Source organism: Oncorhynchus keta, chromosome 36, assembly GCF_023373465.1.
Source record: "Oncorhynchus keta strain PuntledgeMale-10-30-2019 chromosome 36, Oket_V2, whole genome shotgun sequence".
Taxonomy (NCBI): domain Eukaryota; kingdom Metazoa; phylum Chordata; class Actinopteri; order Salmoniformes; family Salmonidae; genus Oncorhynchus; species Oncorhynchus keta.
In genome coordinates, this window is record NC_068456.1 from 19,938,267 (window position 1) to 19,957,510 (window position 19,244).

General features: G+C 43.0%; 1 protein-coding gene across 8 annotated transcripts in view; it reads right to left on the bottom strand.

The window, feature by feature from the left end:
- Positions 1-6,902: 6,902 nt before the first annotated feature.
- ccser2a (coiled-coil serine-rich protein 2a) overlaps positions 6,903-19,244 on the bottom strand; it is a 73,984-nt gene continuing 61,642 nt past the window's right edge. For 5 of the 8 annotated variants that reach the window (XM_035754446.2, XM_035754445.2, XM_035754442.2 and 2 more), the window contains 2 exons: positions 15,412-15,496; positions 10,297-10,533 (listed from right to left, as the gene is read on the bottom strand). In XM_035754446.2, coding sequence (XP_035610339.1) covers positions 10,442-10,533; positions 15,412-15,496 — 177 coding nt within the window. In that variant the 3' untranslated portion in view covers positions 10,297-10,441. Of the gene's footprint in view, positions 10,534-15,411; positions 15,497-19,244 lie in introns of all 8 variants that reach the window. The other 3 variants (XM_035754440.2, XM_035754439.2, XM_035754437.2) reach the window with 1 other exon arrangement.

Below are 19,244 nucleotides of genomic sequence, written 5' to 3' on the forward strand. Positions count from 1 at the left end.
AAATCCAGGTTCATGTCCCTTCTGTGTTTTACATTGTAAATCCAGGTTCACGTCCCTTCTGTGTTTTACATTGTAAATCCAGGTTCATGTCCCTTCTGTGTTTTACATTGTAAATCCAGGTTCACGTCCCTTCTGTGTTTTACATTGTAAATCCAGGTTCATGTCCCTTCTGTGTTTTACATTGTAAATCCAGGTTCATGTCCCTTCTGTGTTTTACATTGTAAATCCAGGTTCATGTCCCTTCGGTGTTTTACATTGTAAATCCAGGTTCATGTCCCTTCGGTGTTTTACATTGTAAATCCAGGTTCATGTCCCTTCCGTGTTTTACATTGTAATACCAGGTTCATGTCCCTTCTGTGTTTTACATTGTAAATCCAGGTTCACGTCCCTTCTGTGTTTTACATTGTAAATCCAGGTTCATGTCCCTTCTGTGTTTTACATTGTAAATCCAGGTTCATGTCCCTTCTGTGTTTTACATTGTAAATCCAGGTTCATGTCCCTTCTGTGTTTTACATTGTAAATCCAGGTTCATGTCCCTTCGGTGTTTTACATTGTAAATCCAGGTTCATGTCCCTTCCGTGTTTTACATTGTAATACCAGGTTCATGTCCCTTCTGTGTTTTACATTGTAAATCCAGGTTCACGTCCCTTCGGTGTTTTACATTGTAAATCCAGGTTCCTATCCCTTCCGTGTTTTACATTGTAAATCCAGGTTCATATCCCTTCCGTGTTTTACATTGTAAATCCAGGTTCATGTCCCTTGTGTATTTTACATTGTAAATGTAGGTTCATGTCCCTTCTGTGTTTTACATTGTAATACTGTCAAACGTGTTTTTCCCACAGCAATGATCGAGTAAATGTACATTTTTATAAACAATGCAGCACTGTTACAAATGAATGTTGGATTGCATTCATTCACTGAATCAGCTTTTAGAATATAAAGGGAAAGGACCATACCAAGTCAGTTCGACAACTGAATGCATTCAACTGAAATGTGTCTTCCTCATTTAACCCAACCCCTCTGTAAAATCCCATTATTGACACCACTGCTTAGCCTACCAGTCTTATTGCTCAATATGCTATCTGATAATTGATAATTGTGCGCCGATGCAGGCCATTTACATCTCTTTGAAGATGTCACATTGCAATTATAGTGTTCATCAGTTTGCATTATACATTCACTTTGAACATGAATCATACAGATTTGTCTATAGAGTAGCACATGTTTCTCAGTGCCCAGCCAGTCCACAGCAAGTACAATCAGCATGTCCTGCAGCAAAGGAATGGTAACATCTATCCTTTGCACTGACTCATTGAAATGTGTATGAAACCACATGAGCGGTGTTTGAATAAATCAGCAAAATGGAGTCCAAAATAAGAGATTTTTAGAATGAAGGTTAGCGTCTGGGGATCTGATTATGACCGTGTTCTGCTGCCATCGTCTCTCTCATGTCGCTTTTTCTTTCCCTTTCAAAACACGCCGTCACGCCTGCAGCGTTTGTGAATATTTGAAAGTTTGGCCTTGAGGAAGAGAGGAGAGTTGGCATCTCCCTTTACGAGAGGCACAGCAGCCTACATTGTGGAAGTGAGGCAGGAAACCCCTCAAACAGCGCAAGTCAAATGTAAAAAGTTCCTCTGTGCCTTTGTGCTGTGTCACAGCTTGGGTATTTAGAAGCCCTTTTATGAATTAACACATGTTGCTTCATGGAGCAAATATGAGAGGAATAAAAACAGAAAAATATAAAATATTTCAATACATTTCCTTTAGATTAAAACTGATAACTCATTAATGGACAAATCACAGACTTGCCATGCACATTATTCATACTGTAAATGTTTCATTAAGGTAAGATCTTACTTGACATGTACTTAATGCATAATAAAGACAGAGAAATGTATTTGTAGTTGATCAAACAAGCACTATAGATAGAATTATCATTACTCTCCAGGGTCTAGTGAGATTTTCTGAAGAGTCGGAATCAAGGCCAACACTTTCCTTACCCACAACTCCAAAACTCACTAGATGTTAATTAGCTCTAGCTGGTAAAGCTAGTGTGGGACCGTAATTATGTGACTTTGATTTTGATAGCGGAAGCTGAAGCTGAAGCTCTAGGGCATAAAGAGCAGGGGTTGCTGAGTTAGCTCTTCAGTTTAGGGTTTGCGTGCCACGGCATGGGCATATTCATTATGCCTATTCTGTTGCAAAATGTTTCTTAAACGGAAACAAACGGAACTAGAAACTCCCGTTTGGCCTACTGATTACAACCAAGGTTCCAGCTCTTTACTCATATCTCTCCTTGCATTTTATTAATCCGCTGAAGTTGTGTGGTCGCTCTAATTAAACATTGGAATCTATATCTGTGCATGGATATTTTTTCTTTACCATGGCCTCAAAGTAGAGATAATCAATCAAATCTGATAGTATTGTACAGAATAGCCAGAAATCCAGAATAAGTGGGGATGGGAGAACCTTGACCACCTGTCAGATTTCTTGTCAATCAGTCACCAAGAGTCAAAGTGCTTCCCACCAGTTTTCATTCACTTCTCAGCTAATCAACCTCCTACCAGTCTAATCTGTAAGTAAGTTCAAGTACACAGTTTCTTGAATGCTTCAGCAGAATTAGATTGATATTCCCATATTCTTAAAAGCTGTCACATGGAAAGAGGTTAAAGTGAGCACACTCTTAAAGGGCGTCCTATGCAGAGATCGATGGTCGAGAATATGGGGCACTGTAGAGAATACTAGACTGGAAGGACATTGAAGTGACTCCCTTCAACTCCCTTTCTATCTGGCATGGTTTGCCTCTGCCCTGTAGGCACACGCACTACACACATTCAATAACAACACATTGGGATATTGGTGTCTCTAGAAACAAACACAGCGGGTAACATAGATTTTGTGTTTGACGTTGTGAGTGACAGAGTGGCTCATTTCTTCATTAAAATCACACAGGGACACTTCATGACAACCATGACTAGTGTTGTTTTGTCACTGTCTATATTGACACTGAACTTCAAGTACGCACTTCCTCAGAGAGTTATGTGATCAACAAGTTCACACACACACATCTTGCTTTATTTATGGGTTAGATGACAATGTCACGAAAACGATGCTTGAGCTTCAAGGGGGAAGAAGGCTGTGTGTTGTTATGGTTCTGGATGGCCAGATACTGTAGCTAGCAACAATTACAAGAAACGGCCATTTGGTGATTTGTAAGTGGCTTGTTAAAGCTTGTTTGATCTTGTTCTTGATACCATGTCTTGTTTGAGGTCACGTCTATGCTAATATGGATAACATTGGCTAGTTAGCAAACCAACAACTGTAACGATGTATTTGAGGGACATGTGCTCATTGTGCAACTTTATTTACAGTACCAGTCAAAAGATTGGGCACCTACTCATTCCAGGGTTTTTCTAAATGTTTTGTATTTTCTACATTATAGAATAATAGTAAAGACAAACTATGAAATAACATAAAAGTGTTAAACAAATCAAAATAAATGGTATATTTGAGATTCTTCAAAAGGATAGTGTCTTCAAAGACTCTGGTTCGCTCCCTTCCCCCTATTGCACCTGAGATGACTGGATCCTCCAGACTCCCCTTTGACTGATAACTCTCCCAAAGCTTCAAAGCTAGGCAACTAGCTGCAATACAGGCCCATGACACCCCAAAGACCTCTACAAACTGTGCTGTTATCTACAGTATGTGGGGTTTCTCATTCGTCTATCAAACCTACAGGGAATATCACTACAACTTCTGACATGGGATGTTGAAGTCAGCATTCTGCTCATAAGGATTCAGCTTTCAGCTGCGGAAAGATTCTGTAGTTTGTTAGTGAAATATTACAACATTTTGACATTTTAGACATTTAGCAGATGCTCTTAGCAGCACGTCTGGTCCTCAAATGTACATGGAGGGCCAATGTCAATAACTTGCATGTCGGTCTCCTGGTTGGGAGTTGAGGAGAGATGAACTGCGTCTGGTCTTTGTAAGAAGTAGTGACATGCTGAAAGTATCTAATTGTCTGTTCAAACAGTTAACACACAGCTAAAAAAAAACATACATACCCCACAAGACATGCAATCAGGGGTCTCTTCACAGTACCCAAGACCAGAAGAGAGGCTGGAAGAAGCACAGCACTGTATAGAGACCTCAAACTCAACTATGGACATCAAAACCACTTTCACAGTATTTTTCTCCATTTTTCCCATCTAACCAGGGACTGGTTTAGACACGGGACACCAGGTGTGTGCAATTAATTATCAGGTAGGACAGAAAACCAGCAGACTCCAAACCTCAAACGGTAAGAGTTGAATGCCCCTGATATATTGAGCAATGACTACATGGAATTCTCTTCCAGGTAACTCAGGCAAGCAATAAAATCTGTTTAAAAAAACAGATAAAACAAAACCTCAAGAAACAACACAGACTTTAGAGACACACACCCACATACATTATTATTATTATTATTATTCATTTTTCTTTATGTTCTCTTTCATCTTAAAATAGTACTAGTGTTCTTTAGTCGTAGTATTTTTAGTGAAATTCAGTGGCGACACGGCATTCATTTGAGCCCCACCTGTTAAGCTAAAAAAAGATATATACACAAGAAATACTTTATTTAAATTTATTTATATAAAAATGGTGCCTGTTTTGCATTTATTTAGGAATTAATACATGTCACATATCAGTTTGCAAACAATGTATAAAAAAAAAATAAAGGCGCATGCAAACATGGTCTCTTTTTTGCTTTCTTGAGTAAAGCAGCTCCAAAATGCAGGTGTTTCAGCCTAGCTCAGTGCTTTCTGGGGTTGTAGGGCAGCCAGTGGAAAATACAGGGTGTCGGGGTTGGTAATGTTCTCTAGCTGTGATTGGCTCCGTGTTCTGTCACTCGTGGTGACACTACGTCACGGCAAAATCTATGGGGAGAGCTCGAAAATTCAAGTCCCTTTGGTGCTGCCATAGTTATATTAGAAGTGCCCATCCAAAAAGGCTCAAGGTCATTGGCCACAGATAAAATCAAATCACATTATATCTACTGTAGTTTTGATTGGACTGATCATGTCAACATCATACTTTCAAAATCTTAGCTAGCAAGCTAGCAGTCATCATCATGAATCAAGTTGACAATCTACTGGCAAAGCCTTTTCAATATGAAAAGAAATGAAGAGAAATTATAGATAAAACGTATCAGGGCTCATTGGCCATTGGACATAAACATTATACAACAAGTTGTAAATCGCAAATTCAACAATGCGTTTTGAAGGAATCAGTGGCTTACTGCAAGCATTAGTGGAGTGGGTGTGTGATCCGAGGCTACATTTAAAACTGTCTTTGAAAAGCCAGTCTTAATTAAAGGGGCATTGTTGTATTTTGAGACAGTTTTGAATATGCAAATATAAGCCAATAAGCAGATGGGTATTGTCAAATTTTCTGTATGGTAAAAATAATTAATTATTAAGTGGTTTCTTGCATCATACAACACAATACAATGCAATTTACAGTAACCTATTTGACCCATGGTGTCATAGACCAAGTAAATAAACATAAATTAATGTCAAGCCCTTCATAATGTAAAAATGTTTTTAAGTCTCCTTGCAATGTAGGCCTGCATTGAACACCACCTATAGGCTTTATCATAGAAATCAAAGCTATTTCCATGTGAAAATGTTATAGGATTTGTTACACTGGTTTGGTTGGTAGGCCTACACTATGCTCAAACAGTCACAATAGCCTATTGGCTACTGTCGAAAACTGTAAGGGTACAGGCTCAGTGTTCACTGTAAACGCGCACCGGAAGTTGCACAAATGTCAAGTTTCCCTCACAAGACCTAAAATGTATCATTGGTCGTGTTGTTCTTTAGTCATAGTGTTCTTAGTTAAAATTTATGTTGCGGTCCATTAGAGAGCTAATTTTGTCATGCGCTGTTTTGTGTGGACCCCAGGAAGAATAGCTGCTGCTTCTTCTACAGCTAAAGGGGATCTGAATAAAATAATTGTAAAAAATCCTAAATCTTATCCAGAGCAACTTAGTTAGGACTTGAACAATTCAGAAAACAAGACACAGTAGTTTCAGCACAATCTCCATTTATTCCATCCACAAAACTCATACAGTAGGGGCACAACACATCAGGAAAACCATAGATCTGTTGCCATCATATAGACAGAGGACTCATCTTTGCATCCGTGCCATTTTAGCATCTTTATATTTTTATTTAACCTTCATTTAACTAGACAACAAATTCATATTTACAATGACAGCCTACCCCAGCCAAACTTTAACCCGGGACAACTGTGTGCCGCCCTATGGAACTCCCAATCACGGCTGGTTGTGATGCCTGGAATCAAAGCAGGGTATGTAGTGATACCACTAGCACAGTGCCTTAGACCTCTGCACTACTCGGGAGCACTAGCATCTGTTACATGAGCAGCACCATTGAGGCCGTCTCCATTTTATTGTAGTCAATTTTCTTCACGATTGGCTGATCCCTCCTGATGACCCAGGTAGACATGGACTACAACAGGGTCACCGGGTGGGATCAACCAATGAAGTTGTAAGTCCCACCCAATTGACTACATTAAAATGGAGCTACAGTACCCATGCTAATATGGCCTATATTTCTCTATGGTTGCCGTCACCCTAGACGAAGTTGGCTCCAGAATCATTCTTCCTCCTAGTATTACATTAATAAATACCACTTGACATCCATATATCTGTCATATCAGGTCTGAATCAGTTGATGAAAAGGCCTGGATGAAAACAAGCAACAGACAACAATGGCCCACAATAACAGGGTTTGAAGCTGCCTGCTTTAAAGCAAGAATAAGTTCAATCCTGCACAACAACAACTTGACATATTTCACAGCTTGACCTGAGGTAAATGACTCCAAAACAGACTTGGCAAGTTTGATACAGTCTTTATTGCTGTCTCACATAACCTCCAGGGGAGACAAACAGAGAAAGGAAAACATGAAAAAATCCAGTCAAATCTTTAATAAATCTCCAGTTTAGTGTTCCTTCAGTCTCAACTGTCATTTAAAGTGCATCGCTGATTAGCTTACAAAAAAAAAAATCCACTTGCATATAGGTAAACAACAGTTGTTAGGCATATAGCGTTGCTTCAATATCAGTATCTCTATTGGTTAATATAGCTGTTGTTTCTTACAATATTGCACGTTATGCAATGGGATAATGTATTACAGCAGGATGGGTGGATAGGTGATTTGACATGAAATACAGAAACAAGAAATGTTACGCATTGAAGATAGACAAATACCTCTCACAACGGTTGTAACGGATGTACACGGATGTACACTTTAGTAACTAAGTAAGTAATCAGCAAATGAGTTAACTGGTGTGTAAACGTCTAGTGGTTTATGTGTAAGTAGTGGAGAAACAGGAGGGAACTCTAGTCCTGTTGCATTAACAGTGTAGATAGATTTACAAACATTACTTAACCCCCATTTTGTTAGAAATGTGATCAGAGTAAGCCCAAAGCCTTGACAGACAACCAAACAGCAGTGGACAACCCTATCCTAAACTGAACCTGCACAATTGCATCAAATATGTCATCTTTAACAACAGCTACAAACAAGTAAAGTATAATATCCTAATGATGATAGGCAGGCAGCTATGTTCCATTAACTAACACGATGAACAAGGCTTGCTAGTTTTGCCACTAAAGAGAACGTATTAGAAATGGCTAATTAATTCATTCCTCTTGTTTTGTTGTGTAACCGATGTGAAATGGCTAGCTAGTTTGCAGTGGTGCGCGCTAATAGCGTTTCAATCGGGTGACTTCACTTGCTCTGAGATGTTGAAGTAGTGGTTCGCCTTGCTCTACAAGGACTGTGACTTTTGTGGCGCGATGGGTACCGATGCTTCGTGAGTGACTGTGGTTGATGTGTGCAGAGGGTCCCTGGTTCGAACCCGGGTCGGGGCTAGGGGATGGACTAAAGTTACACTGTTGCAGTGTGGGCTCTTTGTTCTGGTTTAGCTAGCTCAGGGGTCTCCGGCAATTTATAACAGGAGATCTACTTTTAAAAATGCTGCGAGTTACTCATTTATTTGCTTACTTTTTTCTGTTGTTTCACTCAGACAATTACAATTACTTATTGAAAAACAACTACATTGGATGTTCAGAGTCCATGTCAATGCATAAATCACATCAAAATAAAAATGTTAAGGTCTTGAAAAAAAAAAAGTATACATTTGAGTGTGATTCCCCTTTAATTCAAGTGCACACCTAGCAAGAGACGAATGTGTTTGGCTAGCGATTTATCTGTTTAGGCCTAGTGCACATCATGGCAGAGTACGGGATGCGAGATCGACCTGTTGGACCCCCGAGATAGTTATACTCCTGCTTTAGAATAATTGATGAAAGCTATTGATTGGCTGATGGAGAGAACAGCATTACCCTTTCTCCCTGGCTTTATTTATGTGGCCTGTGGGCACATACTGTACACCTGACACACACACACACACCCAGTGAAAACACTGCCAGATTGGTGTATCTAGAGACTCACACACATCCTCCCTTCTCACTAAAAACCAAGGTCCTATTGATTTCTCTGTTTGGAATTACCAAGCAGTATTGACTGACAGGTCCGGATGGCATGGGACATCTCACCATGGCAAACACAAATATTCTCTCTCCCACAAAACAGACAGACACACACACACACACTCACACACAGTCCTGTCATCACCTGGGCTCAGCTCAGTCCCCAAGGACCACACTGGCACCCATCTTGTCTTGCTGTAGGGGACAGATGGATCAATGTCCCTATGAGAACTTTCCAGAAGTGTGTGTGTGTCTCTCAGTCAGTCAGATTTATACTAAATGAAAAAACAAGACACTGTTGACCATCTAGCTAACTGTAATAAATTACTTGAAACAACACTACTGTGTACAGTGATTTGAATTTATGGACAGCGCCAAAGTGGTGAGAGTATTTGGTGTGTGTGATGTGTGTTATGTGTGTGTGTTTCATGTGTGCATGGTATTAATCGGTACTGTAAAACAGAGAGTGCCAGAGGCATTAACTTACAGCCATAGCCCACATTCATGGAAGCTGCCATAGTCTGTCAGAAACTGTTAAACACACTCTCCATGTCTGGATGCATCCAAACGTTAACCACTATTCTGAAGAGGAGATAAACATAACCCTCAAATCCTCAAACTGACCTTCGCCCTAAACTCAAAATACAATAAACACTGATGTTGATCTCAGAGGAAAGGGAGAGCACCCACACAGACACACATCACCTTACATACTCATAGAGGTGGAATAGGACGTCAAGATGAACTGTGGTTTATTCAGGAGAATTATGTTTATGTTTGAGCCTCTTTCTTTGAATGATTCTTCATTCAATCCACTTCCCTGTTTGAGCAGAAAGCTCCACTCCTTATCCCCCCCGCTTTTTTTCTGTCATTCTATGTTTACCCTCTGGGGGAAATGTAACATTGCTGATGTCATGGAAGACCATGGTCAAACCATGTTCTGCTGTTACAGAGAAAGGACCCAAGTGAGCGTGAGTAGAGTTGACCGGAGCATTCTGTACAGTCTTGGCGTTCTTAAAGAAAACACACAAGTGAGATTACCAAATAAAAAATATGAATGTTTGTCATATATATAGAAATAATGACTATGTGCAATGAAAGGCTGCTAAGTAAGTAACTGGACAATTTATGAAGGAGATTTGTCAGTTAGAAACAGTCCCTCCACGTATCTCAGTCATAACCATGAGGCTGTGGAAGAGGAGAGATGTTATACAGTATAGTGTACAATATGTTTGATGATGTGAACTCTTCAATGGATCTTTGGCTTGGGGAGGCGTGACAGGATGGGGGGAACCAGGACTCTAGCTCTGAGAAGTCCCAGGTCTAGCATTTCCAGACTAGGAGGGCTGGTGCTCTCGAGGTCCCTCCTGACCCCCAGCGTACGGGGCTGAGCAAGCACACCGTGGCCCAGGGAGGGGCCCACTGCCTGGGGACCAGAATTGAAGCAGGGTAGACCCCTGGAGGGAGGCGGCAGCTGCTTGGTCCTGTGGTTGGCCAGCAGTCCTACAGAGCTTGATCGGAGAAGAGAGCCATTAGTGTACCTTTGAGGCAGAGCTGGGACAGACACACCCATGTGGAGGCGAGGCCGCTGCAGGATGCGAGGGCAGCCAGGGCCCTCTGGAGAGGCTCGCTGCCCCCCGTCTGGCCTGGACAGCGCTCCTGTTGCTGGGCTGCTGGCTGCAGGGAGCCCCTGGGTAGGGCTGGGGGTGGTCCCAGGCCCTTCTCTGTCATTGATGTTGAGCTGGGTGCTGAGTAGCACACTCAACTCGTCTGGGTTGGGCACTGGGGGAGTGTCGACACCCCTGGCCGGGCTTCTAGCAGGGCGGTTAGAGTCTGTGCAAGGGGACCCATCTCCCCTGCTCCTCCTTCTCTGGGGGTCACTGTGGCCCTCGGTGAGGGCTGTTTTTACTAGTCTTTCCTGGGTGAGGTGCTCGTGGTGGCTGGGGCTGGAAGGCTGTAGTATTTGAAGCTATGGAAGAAAAACAAAAAACATACACATTATTAACAATTCACCAGTAGTGAGTTATCCTTCTTAAAGGTCTATAATTGATGAAGATGTTCATTTACAATGTAAATGTATTCTATCTACAATTACAGGTGAGGTTTCCCCATTCACTTTTTCAATTCATTCTTGGAACAAAAACTTTCCCTTAAAAATGGGTGAAAACTGTAGACTGTGGACAGCGAGCCAAGATTCTTTGCCCTGAGGACTTGTTTGTACTCTCTAACAATCAGTGAGAGTAGTAGTAGCAGTAGTCAAACAGTGGTCCTCCCACCCACCTCGCACAGGCCAGTGCATCAGACAAACAGCAGATCTAACACTGGGTAGAGTCGGGGAAGAGCACAGCTGGCTGCTAGCTGTGGGTCCTGAGTTCAGGGTGACCTATCAGTTAGTATGTGGTACGAGATTATTCTCCTGTCAGGAGAGAACCAGGCTGGAGCAAGGAAAGGCCATGGTTAGAGCAGGGTTTTGAGGGCAACCATACTCCACTCTTCTTTACCCTGTGGTGATATCCAGGGAGAGGGGAATGAAGGCTTGATGTTGTGGTGGTCGGGGTTGTGTCTCTCAGACAGCCTGAGGGTCATACATCAACCAGATGTTTGTAGACATAAAACAGACTGGTATACTAACTGGTCTGTGGGCTTATATACATCCTAGTAAAAGGTGGCTGTTGGGAGGAGCTATAGGAGGACTGGCTCATTGTAGTGACTGGAATGGAATACATGGAACAGAGCCAAACAAGCGGTTTCCATATGTTTGATACCGTTCCATGTATTCCATTCCAGCCATTACATTGAGCCAGTCCTCCCATAGCTCCTTCCACCAGCCTCCTCTGCTCCTAGTCCTTAACAAGTTCATGCTTTCAAGTCCTTTATTGTCTGTGAACCTGCAGTCAATAAATAGGGACTATCTTGTGATGACCATCCTCCTAAATCCTACAAATCCTTAGGAGGCTGCAATCTTTATGATCTAGCATGAGTCAGTACTCTAGTTGTGCTCCAGGGCCCTGTGTCAGGGTGGGGCTGGGTTGGGCAGTCAATTCAGGAAGTGATTTGAATTTAAAATCAGAAGAAAAAAATGTGCTTCTACCTTTCAGTTTATTGAGAAGTCATTAAAAATAAGTATCCTATTTTGATTATTGAATTGTATTGTTGGTTTACTTCCTGAATTGACTGCCTACAAACTGAATTGAGCCCAACCCTGCTCTGTGTGAATCCCTCCTAAGCCAAAGGGAACATACTTATGATGGCCCTGGTCTGGCCAAGGCAGTCCGCCTCAAACATCCAACAGGAGACCAGGGAGGAGTCTGTTCCAGCAGTAACCTGACAGAGGCAATGGGATGACTAGGCCCACAGCTCCACCTGGTGATCATCTCCCGTACTACATCAATCAGATATGGTAAACATCATGATTGTCTTTGGTGATTATGCTTTTTATTAGATTACCATGAGTACCTCCTGCCTGCAATTAATTTTTGATAACATTCTAGACATTGACAAGCACAACCACCAAAAAGAACAAATGTAACTAAATACATTACATCACCAAAAGTATGGTCGAACTGACTGACTCTTGTCAAACATCTCATTCCAAAATCTTGGGCATTAAAATATGGAGTTGCAAGAGCATTAGTGAGGTTGGGCACTTATGTTGGGCAATTAGGCCTGGCTCGCAGTCAGTGTTCCAAATGTGTTCGATGGGGTTGAGGTCAGGGCTCTGTGCAGACCAGTCAAGTTCTTCCACACCAACTGTCGACAAATCATTAATGTATGGACCTCGCTTTGTGCAAGGGGGCATTGTCATGCTGAAACAGGAAAGGGCCTTCCCCAAACTGTTTCCACAAAGTTGGAAGAACAGAATCATCTAGAATGCCATTGTATGCTGTAGCATTAAGATTTCCCTTCACTGGAACTAAGGGGCCAAGCCCGAACAATAAAAAATAAGCCCCAGACCATTATTCCTCCTCCACTAATCTTTACAGTTGGCACTATGCATTGGTGAATGTAGCGTTCTCCTGGCATCACCAAACCCAGATTCGTCCGACTGCCAGATGGTGAGGTGTGATTCATCACTCTAGAAAGCATGTTTCCATTGCTCCAGAGTCCAATGGCTCAACACCACTCCAGCTGACGCTTGGCATTGCGTGTGGTGATCTTAGGCTTGTGGGTGGCTGCTCGGCCATGGAAACCCATTTCATGAAGCTCCCGACGAAACAGTTCCTGTGCTGACGTTGCTTCCTGAGGCAAAAAATTAACCGACTGACTTGTTGGAATGGTGGCATCCTATGATGGTGCCACGTTGAAAGTCACTGAGCTCTTTCGTAAGGCCATTCTACTGCCAATGTTTGTTTATGGAGATTGCATGGCTGTGTGCTCAAATCTTATACACCTGTCAGCAACGGGTGTGGCTGAAATAGCCAAATCCACTCATTTGAAGGGGTGTCCACATACTTTTGCTGATGTATTGTATGTATGAAAAAACAGCACACCATATTGAAATCTAAAGCAGAAATGTGTAATTAAATGAGAAATCGAGTGAACAGTTTTCTATCCCACAGGAGTGGCCAGTGTATAAATAAGAGGTTCTACGTCTGTGATTTTGAGTGGAATGTCTATGAAGTACAATAGGACATCCCTTTATAACACCATTTACAAGTATCTGCCCGGGCTATCAAACCAATCTCAACAACCCATCCCACTGTGTCAATAAAACTACAGTGATTTAAGCATAATGAGTGCAGAAGGACCTAGATATTGTGGAATTGAAAAATGATACTAATTTAGCTCCCTGGAAATCCCCCTATTATAACCCTCTGAATATTGCCAATGATGATCATTATCTATTTCAGCTCTAGTTTAGTGCACAATCGTATATTGGTTGCTGCGAAAATAGTGGCAATTTCAATTTTGGATTTTCAATGATTACAGGGGGAGAGAAGCCTGATTGCTTTCATTTGTTGACTGCTGGCTTAGCTAAACTGTTTGTGATTACATAGTGGGACAGCGAAAGCTGACAACAGCGATAATGGGGCTTCAAATACATGTGGCCGTGTTCAGGAGTTGTACTTTTTTTTTGAAAGCCAATTTAAAAATACAGTAGATGTTTATTGATGCATGCATTATCATTTAACAGAGCAATGCAGGCCCAGCAGGAAGACAAGGTAGACTCCAAACTCAACCCAAGGCATGCAAATGCACATCAACACTGCATGCTTTCATTGTGCCACGTCATGCTACGCCAGCGTGCAGGGCCCAGGGTGATGGTTAGATGGTTACTGTACCACGCTTTGTCAGTGATGTAATGCACAACGTGCTCCATTCCTTGCCAAAGGCATTATGGGAGAGGCAGAGGGAGAGAAAGAACATTGACATGGTATTCCCAGAGAGAGAGAGAGAGGCAGAGGGAGAGAAAGAACATTGACAATGTATTCCCAGAGAGAGAGAGAGAGGCAGAGGGAGAGAAAGAACATTGACAAGGTATTCCCAGAGAGAGAGAGAGGCAGAGGGAGAGAAAGAACATTGACAAGGTATTCCCAGAGAGAGAGAGAGAGGCAGAGGGAGAGAAAGAACATTGACAAGGTATTCCCAGAGAGAGAGGCAGAGGCAGAGAAAGAACATTGACAAGGTATTCCCAGAGAGAGAGAGAGAGAGAGAGAGGCAGAGAAAGAACATTGACAAGGTATTCCCAGAGAGAGAGAGAGAGAGAGAGAGAGAGAGAGAGAGGCAGAGAAAGAACATTGACAAGGTATTCCCAGAGAGAGAGAGAGAGAGGGAGAGAGAGAAAGATGGGATGAGAGAGAGATCGATAGACAGATGAGAAAGACGAGCAGAAGGCAGACTGAGAGGAGAGAGACACACACACAGGATGATTAAAACAGGGTTAAGATAGTAAGGTAGCTGAAAAGGAGCACTTGAGTGATGACATCTTCACTGGCATCCACATTTTCGCAGACAAATACCTTGACCAATAACCACTCCATCATGATGACTCAGTGTCCCATTCAGGCACAGAAAAAGACAGACATACTCACATCACACCTGAATTCAAGGGTTAAATGGTTAATTGCAAACAAGTTCAATCCAGTGCATTTGGCTACAACACATTAAAACAGCTCCCTCTTTCATCTCTCTCCCTCTTTCTCACTCACATTCTGTGTTTACACGGTACGAGGTAGACGGCAAACTGGATGTCGTTGTTTTCAATAAGAGCATGACGGTCAATGCCATTGAGGTTACTGAAATCACCATAGCAACGCATTCCATCGTGCTCGTTTGCTTTTGCCGTCACAGTCTTTCTTGCTTTCTTGTCCCGCTATGCCGACTGGTATAACTGTTTTTGCGTCCCTCATCTAAACGCAGGATAATATCGTGTGTGGACTCATAACTCTGTCAATGCACCCCTTTGATTGTCCAGTGGGATTGCCACATTATGTTTGTCAATCCCAATACAAGAGCAGCCAATAGACTGCCCCAGGTTGTGGAAACGCACCCTTCTTCGGAGTCTTGACTCCCTGTCACTGAACTCATCCAAGCATTAGCTAGTCTTGTTCCTTTACACTAGGGTGTCTGATAACGATCCAAGTCAATTTACTAAAACTACCCGTTGCGTTTGCTCACTCAACCTTGCTACCAACTGATTTCCCCAAACACACAGGTGACTGAACTGAACACCACTCACCCTCCTAACTGAATTCAAGTGTTAATGGGTAGATCATATTAAAGGAAGAAAGTAATGATAGAGAGAAACATGTCAAGGGGGGCAGACACATGGGATAATTGAGGGGAGCAGAGAAGGAGACAGAAGGGTAAGTGAGAGGGTCAGAGGGGGGTTGGGTTAGTGACTCACTCTGTCTGCGCTGGGGCATGCTGGTGCGGGGCGGCCCCTGGTACTGGCTCTGCCAGGGGGAGAGGAAGGGGGCGGGCAGCACACCCTGCACAGAGAAAAGACAAAGGAGGCGTGACATACACTGACACACACAGACACTGACTGACACACAAACACTGACACAGACAGACACTGACAGACAGACACTAACATGGACAGACAGACACTGACACACAGACACTGACTCACACACACACTGACACACACACTGACTGACAGACACACACACAAACGCACACACACTGAATGACACTCACACTGACACTGAATGACACTCACACTGACACACACACTGACTGACACACACGGACACTGACTGACACACACACTGACACACACTGACAGTCACACACACTAACACACAAGGGGAGGGCAAACTACCTGCCCTCCAGGACACCTACACCACCCGATGTCACAGGAAGGCCATAAAGATCATCAAGGACAACAACCACCCGAGCCACTGCCTGTTCACCCCGCTATCATCCAGAAGGCAAGGTCAGTACAGGTGCATCAAAGCTGGGACCGAGAGACTGAAAAATAGCTTCTATCTCAAGGCCATCAGACTGTTAAACAGCCACCACTAACATTGAGTGGCTGCTGCCAACACACTGACTCAACTCCAGCCACTTTAATAATGGGAATTGATGGGAAATTATGTAAAATATATCACTAGCCACTTTAAACAATGCTACCTAATATAATGTTTACATACCCTACATTATTCATCTCATATGTATATGTATATACTGTACTCTATATCATCTACTGCATCTTTATGTAATACATGTATCACTAGCCACTTTAACTATGCCACTTTGTTTACATACTCATCTCATATGTATATACTGTACTCAATACCATCTACTGTATCTTGCCCATGCCGCTCTGTACCATCACTCATTCATATATCTTTATGTACATATTCTTTATCCCCTTACACTTGTGTCTATAAGGTAGTAGTTTTGGAATTGTTAGCTAGATTACTTGTTGGTTATTACTGCATTGTCGGAACTAGAAGCACAAGCATTTCGCTACACTCGCATTAACATCTGCTAACCATGTGTATGTGACAAATAAAATTTGATTTGATTTAATTTGAGACACACATTGACTGACACACACTGACTGAAACTAACACACACTGACACTGACTGAAACTGACACACTGACTGAAACTGACACACACTGACACTGACTGAAACTGACACACACTGACACTGACTGAAACTGACACACACAGACACTGACTGAAACTGACACACACAAACACTGACTGAAACTGAGACACACGTACATGACTGAAACTGACACACACTGACACTCACACTGACACTGACTGACATTGACACTGAATGACACACACACTGACACTGAATGACACTCACACTGACACTGAATGACACTCACACTGACACACACACTGACTGACACACACGGACACTGACTGACACACACACTGACACACACTGACAGTCACACACACTAACACACATTGACTGACACACACTGACTGAAACTAACACACACTGACTGAAACTGACACACACGGACATGCCTGAAACTGACACGCACACTGACACTGACTGAAACTGACACACACGGACATGCCTGAAACTGACACGCACACTGACACTGACTGAAACTGATACGCACGGACACTGACTGAAACTGACAAACACGGACACTGACTGAAACTGACACGCACGGACATGCCTGAAACTGACACGCACGGACATGCCTGAAACTGACACGCACGGACACTGACTGAAACTGACACGCACACAGACTGAAACTGACAAACACGGACACTGACTGAAACTGACACACACACTGACACTCACACTGACTGACATTGACACTGAATGACACACACACTGACACTGAATGACACTCACACTGACACTGAATGACAATCACACTAACACTCACACTGACACACACGGACACTGACTGACACACACACTGAGACACACTGACAGTCACACACACTAACACATTGACTGACACACACTGACTGAAACTAACACACACTGACACTGACTGAAACTGACACACACGGACATGACTGAAACTGACACACACACTGACACCCACCCTGACACTCACTGACACACACTGACAGTCACACACACTAACACAAACACTGACACACATTGACTGACACACATTGACTGATACACACTGACTGAAACTAACACACACTGACACTCACTGAAACTGACACACACACTGACTGAAACTAACACACACTGACACTGACTGAAACTGACACACACAGACACTGACTGAAACTGACACACACGGACACTGACTGAAACTGACACACACAGACACTGACTGAAACTGACACACACGGACATGACTGAAACTGACACACAAACTGACTGAAACACACACTGACTGAAACTGACACACACGGACACTGACTGAAACTGACACACACGGACACTGACTGAAACTGACACACACGGACATGACTGAAACTGACACACAAACTGACTGAAACACACACTGACTGAAACTGACACACACGGACACTGACTGAAACTGACACACACTGACACTGACTGAAACTGACACACATGGACACTGACACTGACTGAAACTGACACGCACACTGACACTGACTGAAACTGACACACACGGACACTGACTGAAACTGACACACACGGACACTGACTGAAACTGACACACACGGACACTGACTGAAACTGACACACACGGACATGACTGAAACTGACACACAAACTGACTGAAACTGACACACACACTGACTAAAACTGACACACAGACTGAAACTGACACACACACACACACACACTGACTGAAACTGACACACACACTGACTGACACACACTGTTTTCTCCACAAGACATCCAGCCATGTTATGAGCGATTGTGTGAGTAGGAAGCATGACGTCGACGAGCATGAAAAAACACACACCCTGTCAACATCCTAACGTTAGTGGCATGACGTTTCAACTTTGTAAAGACCATCTACAAAAGTAAGAAAGGTAGTCACATATTGTAAAGCCAGTCACCCTGTCGCAGAACTAGTGCTTAATTTGACTTCTCATTTCCAGGTGAAGGGGTGCAGGGAGGAAGAAGGAAGGGTTATCAACCCAATCTCTCCATTTCACTCTGCAGCCAGGGACAGACATCAATGTCAGTCAGCAGACAGCAAGTAGCCCGAATCAATTGTACCCCACTGTTCCTCCCACCGCTACCACCAAGACCACATCGCTCACTCTGTCTGTTATTTGTCTCCTCTTACATCCTCACTCTCTGTTTCCCTGCTCTAGGATGTCAATGCAAAAACATAACACTTTTGAAAGGCATACAAGTTAAAATACATGTTGTACTTATGTGAACCTCTCTCCAATACTTCCTTTAATTTTCAATCGGTGTCTCTCTCACTCGCTCCTTCTCACAGTTACGTTTAGCACTGAATAATCAGACAGAATGTTTGTCTGTGTGTGAGGGCGAATGCCTGTCCTCAATAACCGCCCCAATCCCCCCTGAAGAGTCCCAAACTGGGCATAAACATAAAAGCATTCTGGGGAAAAGAGGAGTGGAGGGGCGGCCGCAGGCGCTACGTTAACCAGAGATGACAGTCAACAGGTTCTCCTGACTGTTTGGGGCCGGCTCTTAAATTGCTCAAATCTCCTCAAGCCGAGAGGGACATATATGCATCTAGGGTGAAAGAGATTGGACTCCCTGGGGGGCCCCGCGCTATTTCAAAGACCCCCACGGTTAGGGAAGTGGATAAGAAATGAGGTTTCTGATCAACCTCCT